General features: G+C 37.2%; 1 protein-coding gene across 1 annotated transcript in view; it reads left to right on the forward strand.

Moving 5' to 3' along the window:
• Positions 1 to 763: 763 nt before the first annotated feature.
• LOC137195115 (protein Aster-B-like) overlaps positions 764 to 20,870 on the forward strand; it is a 51,312-nt gene continuing 31,205 nt past the window's right edge. The window contains exons 1-3 of the mRNA XM_067607192.1: positions 764 to 1,199; positions 6,305 to 6,548; positions 12,085 to 12,105. Of these exons, the coding sequence (XP_067463293.1) occupies positions 6,408 to 6,548; positions 12,085 to 12,105 (162 nt within the window). The 5' untranslated portion in view covers positions 764 to 1,199; positions 6,305 to 6,407. The remainder of the gene's footprint in view (positions 1,200 to 6,304; positions 6,549 to 12,084; positions 12,106 to 20,870) is intronic.

Here is a 20,870-nt window from a genome sequence, read left to right on the forward strand (position 1 = left end):
AACATTGTATGTTATGTATACATTAATACATAATGGAATCATGTTGTTTTTGTTTGGGTTGGCAGAAAACATTACCTCTGTATTGCATTGTGTCATCTGTCAGATGCTTGTTAGTCATCACTATCCAGGTGTTTCTCTGCTCAAAATGACAGTGCTTGTGTACTTGTGTAACTAGGCATGCAGGTATACCATATAATGTTTTGCTACATGATACTGAATGTATGCAAATTGTAATCTGAATCAAATTGATGTTTTCCTCAACACTGGGAAATCATGGATCAGTTTGTGTTATGCTCCTGGTGAGCTTCTGTAGCTCATCTTTTTCACAGCCCTGCAGGCACTGACTCACATTCTCGTTATCCTTCTGCACAAATACAATAAAACTACCATATAGTATTGTATAACTAGCTTTACACCATAATCATACATACAATAGCTTTAGCCATGCCCCCCTTTCTGTCAGGTTAACAAGTGGAGTAGATGAAACCTTCTCAATGAAACAAAATGGGCATCTATGCCATTATGTCTTTAACCTACAGCTAATGGATATCAAACATAACTCTCTGCTGACTGTGTATTAGATTAATCCAGGGAGACCTTTGCTATAGCCAAGAAAATATTACATCAATTCATCTTCAAATTCTGCCAGACACCGTATTTGCAGTAAGATTAAATGTGCAGTATATACAATCATATGTATCACCATGTGTAAGGACTTACTCAGATGTATAAGATTGTAGAGAAGTCTAGCAGACTCAAGTGGCAGACTCAGGGACTTGTTCATTGACTCAAAAAAAGCCAAAAGCACATGTGTAAAAAAACAAAAAAAAACAAACAACAAACAACTAAATTGAGAATATAACAGGTTGACACTGTCTGCATATGTTTTTGCCATTGTGTCTATTTATATGTTCCTCAGTACTAACTCGTCTCTCATTCAAGACCGTGTCACTCCACATCTGCCCACCAAGTGTCCCCAGTCCTTCCTGCCATTCCCCTTCCAACTGACTCCCTGCACACCTGCCCCTTGTTACTCATTAGTTACCCAGTACTTATACATGTCATTCAGCCCTTGTCTTCTAACAGATTGCCTTAGGCCCTAAACATGGTCCACAGAAGTACATGAACACAAATTGCAATGCCTGGCCCTGCTGACCCTGGTGAACATACTCAACGTGCACTGTTACATACCAGTGGAGGTAACAAACCTCAGTCCTTAAAGGGGTGATATAAAGCTAATCAGAGTGTTTCTTTGACTACAGTAGTAAACAAAAATGGTGTCTGTGGAGAAGTGTGTACTGCTCAGAGGCGGGCCTTGATGTACACAGGCCCACTCAGATTGACAGCTTCATATCAGATTCATGAAAACTTCCACTTATGTGACTGAGGTTTCTTGAATCTGATAGGGTGAGCAAGCTGTCAATCTGTCAGTCATGGTGACAGATTTAAATGTCTGTCTTGATTTAATCAGAGAATTTTGATTTGACTGTAACAAGACATGATGCTGAATGTGGATAGTATGTGCTAGCAATGCTATAGATAAAGAATTTATACAGGCTAAACAAATGGACATGATAAGAAATTAAAATATATGGCCCAAATGGTGTGGCTCACTTTTCACAAAGATAAAATACTGCAGGGTTTAAACCTGTCTTTTAAAATCACCCTACGGTGATGTGAAAGACAAATCTGTCTTATCAACATAAATCAGAATTGTGTCTGCAGTGGAGAAGAGAATTCCATTTCAACTAAGGTGTACCCAAATAAATCTCTATCTGCAGATGGAAAATCTTGTTGATGAACACGACATAACAAATAAAAATGTAGGAGCAAATTATAACCATGTCTCCAAGACAGTGAAGTAGTGCTCCATTGAAGAGCAGCACTCAGACGCTGCAGTGACCTTTTCTATGGGACTTTCTGGGACTGTCTCTTCACAGTGGACCAAACAGAGCTATCTAGCAACTCAAAGTTAGTAAGGTGTACAGTTTCTCTCATGCCATATGGGCAATGAAATGTCCCAAGCTTTTTAAAAATGTAAATATCTTTACAATCAATCACTGCAGCAACTGCAGCATCCATACTATTGCTGCTGACAGCACTGACATGTACGTGTCTCTCTTGCTCCTTCCATTAATCAAAACATTTACAGTATATTGAGGAAAATATTGGATCATTCATAACTTTTACTCATGTTTAAATTATTTCTATTTTCTACTATTTTGTTATTATAGTTAATTAAGTTATTCCAATTTAAGGAGGTTGCACATTTGTTATCAAAAGCCTTAGTGGAAATTTCAGGGTTTGGCTTGATCATTTGGAGAGTGTGGATTTACTGAAAGGTCAGTACAGCATATTTTATTTGTTAAGGTTATATATTTGATACAGTTCATTATCACATCTTGTTTTGGTTGATATGGATTTTTGGTTTCCTTAACATGAATGTATTATATGTGTTTCAAATTCAACACACAAGTAATGACTTATGACTATATAATGATTTATGGTCACTACTATCCTTTCTGGTATACATTACATACATCCCTTCTTTGGTTCCTCCTATCTATTGTACCACTGAGAGAGATATTTATAGCTTCTGCCTGCATCCACTAAAATTACCTTACATTTTCATCATTTTCTCTGACTGCACCCTCCACTGGCCGCATCTCAAACAACTCAGCAGTGAAGCGCTCTGTGATTGGCTGCTGAATGGCTCAATGGGCTGTACAGTGCATCACAATTGGCTGCTTCTGTCTCAGACCATATCATAGGGATCTGTCCCGGGGGAGATTAGGAATCTGGGTTACTTGACAGAATGGGATCGGCTGTATGCAAGGGATGGAGGACTGTACAGGAGGAAGAACAATATAGAAAATGTTCAGTCTCAGTGTTTGTAAGGAAGAGGATACTACTCCATCACATGATCTCTCATATTCCATACAGATCTGATTCAAGCCACAGTATCAAGCTAGAGCAGAATGGTGTCTATAAAGGATAATACTGATTGAAGTAAATATCCAATACAAATATGTGACTAGGGTTTGTTTTGATTTTAACAAACTGAATAAATACATGTTTCTGTCCACCAGTTGGTGGGCAGTCAGTATTAGCTGTGTAAGGTAGCAATTATACAAGCAACAAAAATAGAGAAGACAGAAGTAATTATCATGCTACAGCTATCAAATAATATTTTCCTACTGACTATAACCTCATTGGATTTGTTTTAATCTCTACAGTCTCTTTATTTGTTGTGATTTTTTTTAAAATCTGATCCGTCATTTTAAATGGTATTTAAGTATTTTAAACCAATGTGTCATAAGTATTGTCCACTTGGCAATGAAGCAGTACTGTGAGTTAGAATAAATACTTGGTGTTTATTCAAAGCCATCGTATTAACTCGTTGGCAGCAGCTCTAATCCTGACAGCGAGCTGGTAGAAGTCAGTTGAAGTCACAGGTTTGTGTCTTCTCCCACTCTCTACAGACAATGCAAATGCATCACCATGCAGTCTGCTGACTTTGTATGTAAACCATACAGAGACTGTGTATTATTTAATTTGCAAACATTTACATCTTTAACTATCAATCAAGAATAACAGCCCCAATATTACTGTAGGAACATCAAAGAGACTAATTGATTGTAAGTAACTTTGACTGCCACTACAAGCTAACATGTGAAAACTGAAAAATTAAAACATTGACTTTATCACAACATATATTTTAAAGATAGCATTGGCATATTTTAGAGGAATAAAAAGTTTGATTCCAGTTTTAGAAAAGACAGATTCTTTAAACCAATGTTTATATGACAAAGCTGCTGACCTCTGGCTGTCACATTTCACACCATGTCAAGTTAACAGCTTTTCATTTTCCATGTGTTTCTGCACTCTGTGGACCCTTTGAAAGGAGTGAAGAGGCATAAATTGTGAAAAATATAGCGTGCTTATCATTTCAAAAGGTTGGACCACAGATTTATAAACCAAAAAGAAATACCAGTATTTCGTGTGGGTGTCTGTGTGTGTGTGTGTGTGTGTGTGTGTGAGCATTTGTGCGGTCTGTTTAATGGGGAGGGGCAGGCAGCATGGTGTGAGAGTGAGGGTTAACCCACGTCAGCAGCTTTCATTCATAAAGCTCATGAATTAGTGAGGAGAGGGAGTGGCCCTGTGCATATGATGCTGAAGCCCAGTCACCAGCACTCTCCTTTGGCATCCAATCACGGCATTCGGGGGGGAGGATGACAGAGGGTGGACAGAAAGAAAGAGGGGCATTGCAGGAGGAGCTTGTGAATCATCCTGCAGGAAGAAAAAGAGAGGGAAACAATAAAGGAGGGAGGGAGACAGAAAAGAAGCATAAAGCACTAGCCTCTTTAAACCACTGAACTGCATTTCTTGAAGGGGGCAGTGTAGCTGTCTGTTTATGACCAACCCCCATGCACGGACTCTTTGGCAAGGACTCTCAGAGGCAGCCCCATCCTCCTCCTCCTCTCTTCTCTCTGCTTCCTTGTCTCCTCCTCTTCTCCTGCTGTTGCTGTCTGAATGAGTGGATGAATGAAGCAGGTAGAGTCTGATGCTGTGGGCTGAGGTCTTCTATGGCTGCCAGGTTGGTTAGTGTCTCCTAATAATGCCTTGTCCCTCATCTCTGTGTTGCTGTCGCTCCGTGCTTGCAGTGTTTGTGTTTTACTGAGGGAGGATGTGTCACCTTGCATCAATTTAAATCCCACCATGTCTGCTGCATCAGATGATTTAGCATTGAGTTAGTGAGACACAGATCAATTCATTTTCACTGCACCATGCTGCATGATCACTGTGTTTGCATCTGCAGACAGGAGAGATTGTGATGTCTCGCTGGCATGTTCTGGCTGTGATAGCTGCACTGACAGATTTTACATTCAGATGAATTAGCAAATATATCAATTATTGTTGCATATTTATTCAACTTGCCCACAGGGGAAGCATGAGGATTTAAAGTAAGTGATTAAGTCTGATATGAGGTTTCGTATTCTACAAGTTTATAGTGTTGAGTAATCGAAAATTGCACATCTGTGGTGTTATAGTTACAGGAGAGATGTATTGAGTCAATCAATGTTCTCTGTGAAGTAAAAACAGACAGTCAGCGTCGTTTGTCAATACTGGCATCACATCATGTGCTTTTTTACAGTGGAAGTAAATCAGCTGTTGAGAACAAATGCACTGACTGATGTAATAATATTGTTACTGGCAGGAAGGCTAGATTGACCTCTATACAGTAGGTTGCTCCTGTAATTTGACCTTTGAATGAGGGCTGCAATGCAGGGGGAGATGGCATCCAGACTCACTGTGTATGTGTCTCACCAGTTCTCTGGGTTAGGCACCTTGACTGAGACAGAGAAGCGATGGGATGGTCTGGAGCTCCTGATGGTAGAATGAGAAGCTCTAGGCACAGGGGTTGAGGCACATTTGATCTCACTACCCGGATAAATGATTCTACTATTTATAGTCTTCATATTGAGTATTATATAAGGGTAAGTGATAGAGAACTGCAGTACTGTGATAGTGTTCCTCTTTGTCCTCTGCTTGCAAAGGCAATCCATACGCACACAGCAATATGTGATGACGTCTTTTACAGATGATAGTGTTTGCGTTACTACTCATGAGGTCCCATTTATACTTATGTCCAGAGTCTTGAGACATATACTTACATTAGTATAGTTTGATTGTATGTATTTGTTATTTAATTTGTATCTTAAATAGGACAATATCAATTTTCTGGGATCATGGAGTGGCAATTCACCTTGTTGTTGCTATATTAGAGCCAGCTGCTGTTTCAGATTGATGTGTTAGTCAATATAATTTTACTACATTACAATTGTCCATCTCTGATTTGATTAGTATACTTGCAATAAGCTGATTGTACAGTTATAGTAAGCATTTTGCCATTAACCTGAAATGGTTCTAATTTGTTACGGTTTATTGATCAGATACCACACAAGTATGAGTCAGCAAGTTATTGTTAAGAGTTTTAGTGTTCCAAGTTTCAGAAGTTTTCCATGTGTCGTATTAAAGCTGCACTATTCATCATAATATTATATCAACAATGAACCACATGACTGTGCGAAATGTGAAAGGTGTTGCTCATAGTCACGAACCCACAGCAATTGATGCAGCCTTAAGCTTTGGACATACAAGGGTAATATATGTAATTTTTTCTTTTGCCAGCATCAATATTTGAATATCAGTCCAAAACCCTAGGAGCAGCTGTGACCCTTGCTGAGTGAATTCAACAAAAAAAAAAAAAACACAAGCTTCAAGCTCTTTCTCTTATTTTCAGTACTGCCACTAACTCTAACCAGAGCACCCCTGCTTGCTCACCTGTCCTGCGAAAGCGCTCCCGCTCGTCCACGCCCCAGCTGAGCCCCGAGGTCGATAGCACCATGGTGGAAAAGGGTTCATCAGACCAGGCCTCAGACCGCTCCCCCACCACCCCCGAACAGCAACAGACCTCCCAGCACCAACGCACCTACTCCCAGTCTGTCCATCCCACCAGCAGCCGCAGCAGTGGGAAGAACTCCAAGGTGAGCAGACAGACGAGGTGACAGCTAAACACTTATGTGCTCTTATTTGATGGCACAAATACACTAAGTAGAGGTCAGTCACTTTACTTGTCCCTGTAAAAATGGTCAGGCAGTGTTCCAAGTACATCATTAGCTCTGTTAGCATACAATATGTTTGAGGCAGTCAGCAGCTAGCATTGTGTCATAGATATACACACATAGATACAGCATCTTGTCTGTAGGACGTGCCTCAGCCACCATCATATTGCAGTGGGGATCTGTAATCTTTACTCACTAGAGAATGTCAGACTATTGTGCTGTTATTAATATACTGACTTTCCTGTTTGTAATTAGTGAGTGAAGTGAACCTGTAACTTGTAGCAAACCTGGATACAGCCACATGCATACATATGAGCCAACCAGAGTCCACCTACCTGATGATCTCCCTCAAACACTCAAAAAATAAACAATATTTTTTACATCTCTCTTATACACAAACATGCAGCCCAAAACTCAATTTCATATTAGACTTTAAACATCATTTTTGTAGTGTGAGAAATGTCAATAGTGTGTGTGAAAATATGAATATCAAAAAACAGGATTGTGAAGCATGTCAAATATAAAATGAAGAAAAAAAAACTATTGTCTATTTTATGTATTTCAAAAATCGTCATAGGAGCGATATTACAACACAATAAGAAAATAGAATATACTCACAAAATAATTAAGGAAGGCTCAACTTTGATTTACAGTAGTAATTTCAGCTTTCTTACTTTACATTTAAGAAAAGCATTTTGGTATGAAAACCATCAATCTTGAAGTATTCTGTATTACGCATAAATGTCTGCTGAAAAAGTGATTGACAATTCAGTGAGTTGTGACAGCTGTAAGAGCAGACTTCTTCCCACAATATACTTATATACATTCAGAAGGACCACTACACTGTTGACATATTAATACAATGACTAGCAGCACCCAATCCGGTATTTACATGTATATATCTATGGCATTGTGTAATTAGACTGTTTCGTAACTGGAAGAGAGCACTAACACAATATCACTAAGACTCCCAGATTATGTTGCAAATACCTTAGGACAGTAATTTAAAATGGAAACATGCAACTAGTTTGTTTGTCTTGAAAAAACTACCACAATATAGACCCTCCACTATTACTGGTAAGATAATCATGACTAAATGAGCTGATAATGCAAGTGCCTGACTAAAGTAATTTAAAGAAGTTCTTTATGTTTAAATAGTGAATGTGGATTGATGGGAAAAATTGCAACCTATATATTTTCAGATGATCTGGCTTTTTACACTGAGGATTCAGTTGTAGCTCTTCCTGTATTGTCTTCCTGTTGGTTTTTAAAATATACAACCACAAGGCTGGTTAAGGCTAACCAGGATCCACAGTGTAAAATACATTTGGACTAGAAATGCATTTTCTGTGGAAAATGTGTATGAATGCTATGGAAATACTACAGACTTCTTCAGCATCCCAATCCATACAATTTTGCAGAGTTTGATTACCATGGCATATTAAATTTAAGAGATATGGCAATTAATAAGTAGTATGGTGGTGATTTATCAATGACCACAAGGTGCGGTTATTGGTGCCATGATTCAGTATATCATGCAGATTCTCATGGAGAACTTGTGTACCAAGTTTAATTTTATTAAAGACAACAGAATTGTAGAAATATCATGTTATAAAATTACTTTAACGCCCTTATGGTAGAAATTTATGAAATGTTACACACTTGTGCAATGTCACCTTGTGTACAACATCCCCAAATTTGGTTGCAATCCAATTCAGTATTGAGGAGTTACTGCCTATTAAGTGCATTAGGCCACGCCTTCAAAAGTTTGATAACCAATTACAGACAAACTGTGAGTGATATCCAAAAGTGAATTAATAAGTTTTGTTCAGTGTCCTCAGAATATGGTATGAATTAGGTTTGGTGAAGATTAGATGAAATATGTGAAAAAAATGTGTTTCTTAAAAAATCCAAAACGGTGGAAAACCTTTTAGGCATAAATGGACGTAGCCTATATGAGTCTAATCAGCATCACCCAAGGAACTTCCTGTCCAAATATTGTTTTTATAGACCTTACTGTTCATGAGTTATTAGCGAAAATGTAAAACACATAATACCTAACCACATGGTGACACTATTGGTTCCATGTTTTAATATGTTAAGCATTTCCACATGGGATACCTATACTTCAAATATGAACAGTTTTGCTCTTTTAGTTTTTGAGATATTAGCTTTCAAACATTTCTCCCATAGACTTTCCATTATAAATTTTAATATTTAAAAAGACTATAAAAAATCACTGGAATATGCTAGAAATATGAAAAATAAAAATTAGCATAAATGTCCTTAAAGAGCTGAACATTTTGATATTTGAATGATTTCTGTCACTCAGTCCTAGAAAGCACTGTGTAGCCAATATATAAACAGTTTATCTGTGGATTGATAAAGAGATGACCAAAGTTAGTGTCTTGCTCAGGCCAGAGCTTGTTTATTTCTGTATACAATTGCATACACTTCCCAGTCACGTTATATCTATGCTCTTTGATTGAAACGCATGTTAAATTAATACCAAAAGATTTCACAAATTAAATAACAAATAGTGTAACCAGACTGATGATAAATAATATAAAACATTCTGCCTAAAGGAAATAAGTGCACATGAATTCAAAATAATTTAACATATATTCCACATAAACAAAAAGTGGCTTAATCCAAAATAATACTATGTACCAAAATAACAAAATAACTCAGAATACACATTCACTTTACTCTAATTCCTACAATCACTCACATATTAACACATACAGTCCTGCTAACACTCATTCAACATTTGCATAATATACACAAAACCTTTCTACAACATTCTTACACGTCACACTCTCTCACACACTTGCACTTAACAGCAGCACTGAACAATATGGCGTGACCACAACATGGTAGTGAATAACAGGAAATGTGATATTAGTTTGAATATGGTATCTCTCTCATCACCACTTACTTACTACTGGTTGGCTAATATTTAGAACATATTTTATTATGTTACAGAACTAATTACTTACACTTACAAAACTACTGTGCAAAGCTGAAGTTAATGGAAAGAAATACTCAGCATGACAACGCTCGCTGTTTAAATAAAAACTGAATATATAGCAGTTCCAACCTACTACACCCCAAACAACAAATTTGCTTCAGATGGATCTCATTGTCATTGTCATATTCACTACAGTCTATCTTGGCATGTTACTCACCAGTCATGTTCCTGCTGAAATGTAGCTGTTATGATGTTGCTACCAAGTTGTTTAGGGGTTGGCCTTTTATATAGTGAGGACTAATCACTGCTAACCTAGCTTAGTTACACACTGACACATTTAATCAAAGGTAAGCCATGCTGTTCGCTTGATTTGATTGCTTAAAATCCAGAATGTGAGTTTATATTTGAAAACATGTCCTCAATTATCATCATTATATAAGCACAGCATCATGGTGCTCTTGTGGTCAACACATAAAGAACAATTCATAAAACATTTCAAGACTTACAGAAGACAGGAGGAATCATCTACCACTGACCATTTAACCAGTCCCCCAACAAGCTTGGCGGGTACAGACACAAATTAATTAGAGATTAATCATTTGGGATACTGGTCGCTCACTATTATGTACTGTGTAACATACACAACAGAAAACACTAATCACCTTGGGGTTACAGTGTATGAGATTACATGATTTCAGTGAAATTCTCTTTTATCAAATATTGTCTTGGGTGACACATGAGCCAAACTCCAAAAGGAAAAACACCAGTCCTGCAACACTGCATCTCAGTCAGTACTGAAATAAAACAGAAAGCAATAAAACAATAACATTATCAATCATGACTGTCTCACTCTCATGACTTCATTCCATGCCAGTGTTGTTCTTTGCTTCTCACAGGATGTGATTTTGTTAAACATCACCTTTTAATTTCTGCCCATCTTCTTTTCTTTCTTTTGTTTTTTCCATTATTTTAGACTGACTGCAGTTGTATGACTTCTACTGATTATCACTCAAAGTCATGGACTCTCTAATTTCATCCTTTTGTATTTTGCCATGTCTTTGTTTTTGAATCTCTTTCTTTCTTTCCTTCTCATGCATGCAATAGTCTCACAAGCGGCATCTGAAAGTAAGCATCATTCTTCTCTGGATATTTTCTCTTTCCTGGAACTTATTCTGTCTGAGGCCAGCCAGCTAAGCTATTTCTCCTACTATTATGAGTTGCCTCAAGCTGCTTGAATATTGCAGGAATTAATCTGAATGAATCCACCATAATGTGCCCACCACTTGTGCAAACCACCAGAAACAACTATTAATCTCAAACATAAACATAACAGTTCATTCAAATCCAAAATAACATTTGAAATATGTTAAAAAACAAACAAACAAAAAAAGAAAACAATAATAAAATAAATGGAAAAGACTGTGACAAAGTTTTACAGCTTCATCACACTGTTCCTAACCAATCAAAATATGCAGAGAAATATTTAGCCAATCAGGATGCACATAGAGTATGACACTCCCATGTGGAAGTCTTATTGCTCTGGTTTTGTTACGTTTGTGTTTATCATACTACAAGAAAGGACAGAGCAGAGCTAGATGTAGGTAACACTACTGTATATTTAATTTATTTTGTATTCATTACTTCATTACCTCACCTATATAACATATACATCTATAGCTACCTCTACCAGATTACTTCTGCACATATTTTGCACAACTTTTCTATTTTTACAACCCACAAGTCAGGTCATGTAGCCTAGTATTGTAATGTGTATAATGCTTATAATGTATATAGATTGAATTGCATTTACTTGACTTTTTATTTTGTTGTGTTTACTACTCCTAGTTCCTCCCCTGTTACCTTATTTCCTGCACTGCTGTAACATATGAATTTTCCCTCCGGGGATCAATAAAGTCTTATCTCTGTAAACAATTAAACATTTATGACTTGCAGTATGAACAGAGACAGACTTAATAGATTTACAGAATACTTTGTATGTTGTGTATCTGCTACATCAATTTGAGTCCTCTATTTTAGACAAACAGGTCATGATTACAAATCAAGAAAGGTCTGCAAAGTTCTGGGTCAGTATATGTGAATCCTACTTTGAGATATATGTAATTATTTTGTTTTCAATGATGCCTTTTCTTTTCCCCTGAATATATCAGCAGACCCCTGATTAAAAAGTTTATTTCTTTTAATGCTGTCACTTTGTGGCAAGTATGAATAATGTGTGGTATTATTTTAAAGGCACAATCTCATTGAGGACAATTGGATGTTTCTATGACATAAAGAGCTCAAACTATTTCAAATATGTCATCTTTATTAAAAAAGAAACCTTTCAAATGTGATTTTGTACCTTTATAGTATCACATGCTACACTGCTAATAATGTATTTTAAATTGTTTTGTTGATTAAATGATCTCTTTTTATCTTTGCCCTTCTCGCTGCCTTGACCACCTCATCAATGCTTTGATGTGACAACAGAAAAGTCAGAGCTGGTACAATGTAAGTTCATCTACCTTCTGCTTTTTAAAGTGATATGTAAAAGTTATTTTGCATAAAATAAAATATTTGTCTTTAATTTATGGCTTACATTACAACAATAACTCTTTACTACAGTTACTTTGAGATCTTAGAAAATTACTGTAAATGACGTGGACCATCTGCATAAGAGCTTCATTGTGTACCTCCCTCTTTATAGAGGCTGGAATGTTTAAATGCACTGAACAAGAAGAGGGCGCTATTCTTTCAGAGCAAACACAGCTAAAGCCTTCCCAGTGAATAGATGTCTATTGTTTTCAGTATAGCAAAAGAGAAAATAAACTGAGAAAAATTCCAGGGGGAGACAAATAGTAACCACTCTATTCATAAGAGAAATTATAAGAATTGTAGTCTTCGTTTTTAGAAACAGTAACCAACAGATCAGCAGAGTGAGATAATATGTCATGTGTTGTTTGCACTTGTAAGATTTAGAAAATAATTTGACATTTATATATTAAGATCTGTATATAGCAACTCCAGATTGACTGCAACCAATAAATTCATTTGTCTTTTTTACCAGTAAAAAGAAATTTCTATATTTTTTACATTCCCATTGGAAAGGAAGAATTGAGGGAAGCTCTAATCTGTGTGTGAATATTTGTGTTCATATTTCTGGGATGTGAATGTGTCACAGTCCATACTGTAATTGTGTGTGTGTGTGTGTGTGTGTGTGTGTGTGTGTGTGTGTGTGTGTGTGTGTGTGTGTGTGTGAGTGTGTAGATTTCCTCGGGCTTCCTTTCATAGCCAGTGTCATAGTTCACATTGTTTGTGTTTAGCTTCAGCAGAAAAGCAGGGGAACAGACAAAAAGAGACATTGTCCAGCTGATCAGTGAATCAGTCCTGGTGTCATGAACTGCTGCTGATGGAATGATCAGTTTCCCACAATGTGTCTGTTTCCCTGAGAACAGTGCTGCATGTGAGAGGTGTTTTTTTATTACAGTTCTTCTCTTTGGCCTCTCTTTTAATCCTTAGTCACCTCGCTTTAAGCCGTTAAATTATACTGTTACTGATTGTGAGATACAGTGCAGTAATGTACAAGGTCAGAATCTTGCTCCAGGCTACATGGCGGTACATGAAACATATAGAACCCTCTATACAAGCATTAGAGTACCCTGCCCTCTGAACAGCACAGTGAGAGGCTATGTCTGTACTGAGAGGGTATGGTTAGCAGTCGCTGATAGTGGGACACTGACATATTAGTTCAGAATCTGGAATGAGTGTGGTGCTAGCAGAGCTTGGTTTGGAGAATTTGTTGTAAATGCCCCTAATATAAAAATCCACATTTCAGTCAGGAAACGGACATTAAGGTTTTTAATCATTTATTGCAACAATATACAATTTAATTTGGCGGTGTGTCTCTGCTCATGTGATGCTGTGGAACAAATCTGAGCAAGCTTGACATAACCTGTCCCTGAGCTCACAACCCCCCCGGTAGAGCCTGATATACACAGCATTTCATGAACATGAACACACGACAAAAGGAACATTCAAAATTCACAACTAAACACTAATACAAGAGGAGGCTGGGGAGTTGTAGAGAGTTACATTTCAGAAAACAGGAAGCAGTGTAGTAGTCTGCATACAACAACTCAGCGTATTTGTATGCAGACAGAATTAGAAGCAAACGTTCATATGGTGATCACTCATTGAGAAAGAGAGGTTGTGGACATTAATGTGATTGGAGGGTGTATGGAACATGTGACTATAAAATAACTTCCACGCCATGGAAGTGGAAGTGCATTCATGGTTTTATAGTTTTATGGTTTATGGTTTGTGTGTTTGTGAGGATGCACACTGATACCAATTGTCAAGCAGACGTTTACCACAAAGAATTAGAGACTGTATGGTTGGATATAATTTTTCCTAAGAGCAAACCAGTACTGGCCAGAGTATAGGCCTCCCGACCAAAATCATTTCTATTAACTTCTTAAGGACATCTGTGCAAAGAATATCACAAATTCTCAGGCTATTATTTTAGGCAACTTGAACATGGACATTTTAAAAAAAGGACTCTTCTTTATATAAAGTATATGATAATTTCTGCCAAGTGTCTGGCCTAACTCAGCTGATACATGAACCAACACATGTTACCTGTACCACTGAAACTATTATAGATTTGACTTGTTTCAAATAAAGATAACATTTCTAAAAGTGGAGTAGTAAGTTATAGCTTGAGTGACCATAATATCATCTACCTTAAAGAAGATTAGAAAACCTGTGTTTTTAAAATGACATTGCTAGATATTTTAAATAGGGTGGCTCCAATGAAAACAGTAAGAACTAAACAGAGATTTGAAACATGGATAGACCCTGACATACTAAAGGTCATCAGACCACAAAATGCTGGTTGTGTGGAATTTAAGCAGAGTAAAGACCACTCAAGCTTTCAAAAGTTTAAAAGTTTGAGTAATGAGGTAAACAGAATGGTCACTCAGGCTTAGAAAGATTTTTTCAGTGAGAAAATCTTAGAATGTGGAAAAGAGCCAAGGAAGCTTTGGAATTGACTTAAGGAATTGGGGTACAGCAAAAGTTTAAAATCTAGAGCAAGAAATATCAGTCTAGATATAGATTGAAATAGCACATCGGAGGGAAATTTTGTGGTATGGCCATGCTGGATTTGCAGGAAGCATTTGATACAATAGATCACAGCGTTTTATTAATGAAATTAAGAGCCATGGGTTTTAGTGGGCTGATCCTAAATTGGGTCCAGTCATACCTATCAAATTGTACTCAAATGGTTGACATTAATGAATCAAGAATCATGGGATGTGGGGTGCCACAGGGTAGAGTCTCTCTTCTTTTTATTATAAATGACTTAAAAGCAGCCGCCTCATGCAACCTTTTTTTTATATGCTGATGATTCTTTTTTATTGGTAGATCATAAAGTAAAAGCATTGGTTGAGAACACTCTAAGAATTAAGTTTTTATCCAGAGAAGCTACCTTTCTGGACTGCTCAATTCTTCACACACTATCTGGAGCCCTAGTTCAAAGTCATTTTGATTATGCTCAAGAGGCAACCTCTGGGGCTGAAAAATGAAGAAACCTGCATTCTATCTAATGGCCAGCAGGGGGCGACTCCACTGGCTGCAAAGAGAAGTCTGATTGTATGGAAGTCCATGAGAAAATGACCCTACTTCTCTCTTGATTTATTACCTCAGTAAACTGTTTCCTAATGAGTTTATGGTCTAAATTGCTAGTTTCAAGTCGTCTTCAATACAGCATGATGTTCATTTTGTAAATTATGGTCCCATGTAGAGTAAAATAGACGATAAAGCAGCATATGCTTTAGGGCGTGGCTACGTTGTGATTGACAAGTCGCTACCACAGCGACAACGTTGCTTACGTAATGTAACCATTGCGTATAGGCATAGCTGCTGCTAAAATTGTGTTTTCAATTCACTTAAGTTAATTCTAACATTGTGGTCATTTGGTTGTAATAAAAGACCCATCAATGAATCGGAGGATCAGTTTATCTGGTGGGTACATTTTGTTTTAACGGTTTTAGGTCTATTTTTTGCTAGTGAAAATTAGCATCAGCATTAGCATTACCACTGTTAACCATAGATTGTAAATGCACCGTGCTAACCAAGCTAGCAGCTAGTGCTATGGTCAGCTCCACCCTCTCGTCCAAATATGGTCACTTCTGGCTCCAAAAATCAAACATGGCGACGGCCAAATCCAAGATGGCGATGGTCAAATCACTTAACTCGAGGCTTCAAAACGGCAGTTCGCAAACCAATGGGTGATGTCACGTCACAGTGACACATATTAAAAAGCTTAAATGGTTGACAGTGGAAAAAAGAACCATTTATATTAAGATGCTGCACATTTACAAAATTGTTAAAAATATACCATAGTATTTAATTAATTATTTCTCACTACTAAGAGACAATCATAGCTACTTTACAAGAGGTAGCTTGACAGACTTCATACCTTTTCGATTCAATAGCCTAACAGGCAAAAACACATTTCTCTACAGTGCAGCAGTACAGTGGAATAATCTCCCCCCAAATATGAAATTGAGTGTTCCACAGAGAAGTTTTAAAGTGGCCTTAAAGAAATGGTTTCAAAGTACCATGAAGCATATTCAATTTTAATTCTAGCTTTTTATAACCAAGAAAACATGAGCATGTTGACATAGCTACCCCACTTCCTGCTATTAATATGTTGATTGTGTTGTCTTCCCTTGCTGTCTTCTTGTTTTGCTTGTTTGTTTTGTGTCATCAAATAAATTCAGTCATTCATTCATGCCTGAGTTATTTCAGCAGCAGTCCCAAGAAAAGAGATCTGACAAGGAAGAAAGAAAAATTCAGTGCCCTATGTTGCTATTTTCCAAGCTACACATAATACTTGACATATACATACATACATAATGCTTGACTCAAACTCTTAACTCATTGTCCTTCAGAATTAATGCTTTAATGCTGAATTAATTAATGCTGAACAAACAGTTAGGAAAAAGCAAGCTAGCGGTGCGAGCATGGGTGCCTGGCCAATCCTAGCACTTGAATGCTACACAGGGCGTGTCTTGCCAAGAAAAGCAGTGGGGTCTATAGTAATGCCTCTGGCACACATAGGGTGCTAAAATAATCCTTTAACATGCTGAAATTTAATGTTTTTAGCTAGCCACAGGCATTTTGTCACTGATAAAACACTGTCAGCGTAAAAAAAAAAAACAGTCACTGAAAAAACAGTCAGAGTAAAAAAAAAAACTGTCAGAGTTAAAAAAAACACTGTCACTGAAAAAAGTCAGCGTAAAAAAACAGTCAGCATGAAAAAACACTGTCAGTGTAAAAAACAGTGTAAAAAAACTGCCAGTGTAAGAAACACTGTCAGCGTAAAAAACCAGGGTCAGTGTAAAACAAAGAAAAAAATCAGAAGATTGTCACTGAAAAACACATCAGAATTCAAGAAATATCAAAATGAAATAATAGTACATGGTTAAAAAATGAACAAGTATAATACATCCATATTTTATTAAAAACTTGATTTTTTTATAATGACTGCATTTTATTTTTCAGTGCAATGTTTTTCAGTGCCGATACAACTTTTTCCAATACAAGTAAAATACAAGTGTTTCAATGCAACTTAAAGGCAGTGTTCTGGTTCCATACATTTCTAGCTGTAAGCGTGTGGGAGTTAGGTGCCAAAGGAACAACAACGGAATAAAAATAATAAAGAGTGAGAAGAAGAAAGCGTGTTTGCTGCTATGCAACAATCACACAATAACAAGTAGAACAACAGAATTCATACAAATGCCCTGGGGAATGACTTGGACAGTTTTTATGGTAGGTTTGAAGTTTCTTCTGCTTGTGTGAGGCATTTTAACAAATAAAGGCCTGAATTCTCTCCATCTCAATCTTACCCGATAGGATTTTATACACAAAACCGTGATTGAGACTGTGAATCTGCAGTCACATAATCAGTCCCTTTCCTTACCTTCCATACCTCTGGTATGAAACCCATACCCATAAATCTGATCCCATAGTAGAATTTAGTGGAAGAAGATTTCCAAGACGAAAGGAAAAAGAGAGGGTGAGAGAGAAAAACAGGAGCTGGAATAAAAAGGCTGATGAACAAAGAGCAACAGAGGGAAGTGAAACACTGAAAGATTGAAAGAGAAAGAAAGCAAGCGGAGAGATGGGGGGCAGTTGTTTACATCAGAAATACACACACACACACACACACACATTACATAGGCTTACATTCAATTCCTGGAGACTTACCCTAACCCTAACCATAACCACTACTTGCCTAACTCTAACCCTTACCCCAACCTTAACCACTGACTCAAAAATCAGCCTTTTCCTAATATGGGGACATGACTTTTGTCCCCAGTTAACTGGGTTCTGAAGTCTGAAATTTGTCCCCAAAAGTAGCCTGTCACAGACCACATATACATATTCAATTTTTGTCTCCTTCATGGAAAGAATCTGCAGTGACTGTGAAGAGAACTAGTTTTTCTCAGAAGATCAGCCATTTGGCACACACCACACACACATAGATGCACACACTTGTACTGCTATATTTATTAAAGTCAAATCTCAAACATCCCTTTGAGGAAGTGGGGACCAGTCTAAATGTCCTAATTTTCCAAATATACTATACTACCACATAATAATTGGTAATAATAATTAATTCATGGTTCACATTTTAAATGAACTTTGGTTTGTATAAGCTATTTGTCAACCCTGTCTCTTATAGAAATTATGTTTATGTACAACTCATTTACAACAGCAAATACATGTATGTTTGGTAAGAGACATAATGTCACCAGGATTACATTTTTATTAACATAACGAGGAAAAGTTTGAAAGGGAATTGCCAAGTCTTGAAAGTCTGAAAAAGCCTTTGATTGACTGGAGTGGCCTCATCTGATCAACACAATGAAAAAAGTGGGCTTTGGTGAGAATTTATTTAACTTGACTATGTTATACAACAGCCAAAGTGTCATATTTCTAACAGGCAATCAGTGGTTGCACTGAGCATGACACGTATTAAGGCTGCCCAGTCTCTGCTTTAGTGTTTGCTATATCTTTAGAACCTTTAGAATCTTAGAATGGAAAATAAGATCATCTGATGAGGTGAAACAGATTGTGGTTAAAGGTACTAATCAAAACATTTCTCTGTATGCTGATGATTTGTTACTGACCAGGTTCTTATTACACCATGTTCTAATGATATTAGTAGTTTAATATCTGTGCTCAAGATTAATTTAAACAAATCATTCCTTTTACCTCTGAAAATGCAATGAGAAAGCTTAAATTAAACACAGAATTACAGACTGTTAAAAATGTCAGGTATTTAGAAATTGATGTGTGTGCTTGAAGAATTATAAAAGAATTTACAAATCTGGTAAAGAAGGCCAGTGTCATAATCTAATAATATCACCAATATTTCATAATCAATGTTTATGTATTGGAATTAAAGGCATTGAATGTTCTCATAAATCCTACACACTGATCCTTTTTCTGGCATGACTGCAACCAAGAAAATTCTTGCTGTAAGATGGAAACACAGGGAGAGTTCATATATAAAACAGTGGGTGTCCTCTTTTTATAATCTTACAATCGTTACAAATGTTAGAATGTTTCATATGCTTGATTGGAGTCCAGGCCTGAAGACATCAACACGCCCATATTGAGTCTTAGTTATAGCGCCACCTACTGACAACAGGAAGTTGGCCTTATGTGACAAACGTCATCTGATTTACAAGAAATTTACATGGTGTGGTCTACACATGATAAACAGCAACATGACAAATAATTAGTGAATGTTCTCTAGTGCCACAGTGGAAACATTCCTTCTCACAAGGTCTATGCCTGTATGAAGTTCTATTAGTATGGGCATTTACCAATTCAATTCAATTCAGTTCAATTCAATTCAAATCAGATGTATTTGTATAGCACCATCTCATACAAAGCAGTTCAAAGTGCTTTTAAAAAGAAGAAAAAAAAAGAAAGAAGAAACAGCAAAACGTTCATCCGGCCAATATTGGGAAGCCTAACTAATTATTTTGCAATTCTATAGTAGTACATGCTATTAGTTGCAATGTGTGCATTCATGCTAAAACTATGGCTAATTGGCTACTAGAAGTTATATGTTTTGTGCTGGTTGGCCATCGTACCATATTCTGTGTTGGTTTGTTGTTCTCATCAGTTTAGTTATTTTTTATGTGTGAGAAAACAAGGATATAACTTTATCTTTATAGAAGAAAAAAGAAAAAATAGAGTCTCTAGTCAGACTCAGTCTCAAATTCTCCAGCACCGTGCGGGTTCAGCCGGGTCAGGTCTGAAAGGCGCAGATACGGGCTGGGTTTGGATCTTGGTTTTAGGCCCGTGCAGAACTCTACAACACACCGCTCTCATCTGCCCTCTTGGCAAGCAATCAAAATGATCAACAATAACCCTTGACCTGTGATCTTTTTTCTACTAATTTTACCATATTGTAAAATATCATTCCAAACCTCCAAGAGCTAACATACATATACACACATACACGCTTGAGCTTTTCCAGGAAGTGGATTGGTTCCTCCACTTCCTGTTGTCTTGGATGCTGTTGGTCAGAGTCTGTCTTTCTGACTGGACAAAGGAAAGATTCAGAGAAAAGACAAAATAGCAGGAGAGTGGTGCAACTGCACATTTGGAGGAGGCCTAACATGCACTGGGCACATGTTAGCAAAGACAGAAATACACACACACACACACACAAACACACACACACACACAAACACACATTCTCCCGATGAACTCTAGTGAACCCAGACTTTCCTTGGACCCCCCCCCCTCTCTGCCCTTTTTCTCCTCTTTCACTCACTGTAGACCACAAAAACACACTCACACTGGCTCCTCCCACCTCTATGACTATTTCCAAACACTTGAGGCTGTCACAGAACAAAGTCAGAAGAGGAATCTTGGAATTATGTAGCCATACACTGCTCCAGTCATACCTGATCTTTTACTTAACAAGACTGGCAGTTGGATATCATGAGTGTGTGCTGGAATCTCGTGAGTGGAGTTATGGAGTAGATGGACTGATGCAAAATAGAGAACCTTCTGCATAAAGTGATGTGTTTCTGCTGCTTTAAATCAGGCTGTTCCTTGGAGATGTGATCTAAAGAAAAGAATCTACAATTTGTGAGATACAGCAGAACATCATGGACAAACCAGTGTGTGTCTCAGCATGATGACAGCTCAAAACAGCACACTGAGACTGTGGATTTACCATC

Source organism: Thunnus thynnus, chromosome 13 (genome assembly GCF_963924715.1).
Source record: "Thunnus thynnus chromosome 13, fThuThy2.1, whole genome shotgun sequence".
Taxonomy (NCBI): Eukaryota; Metazoa; Chordata; class Actinopteri; order Scombriformes; family Scombridae; genus Thunnus; species Thunnus thynnus.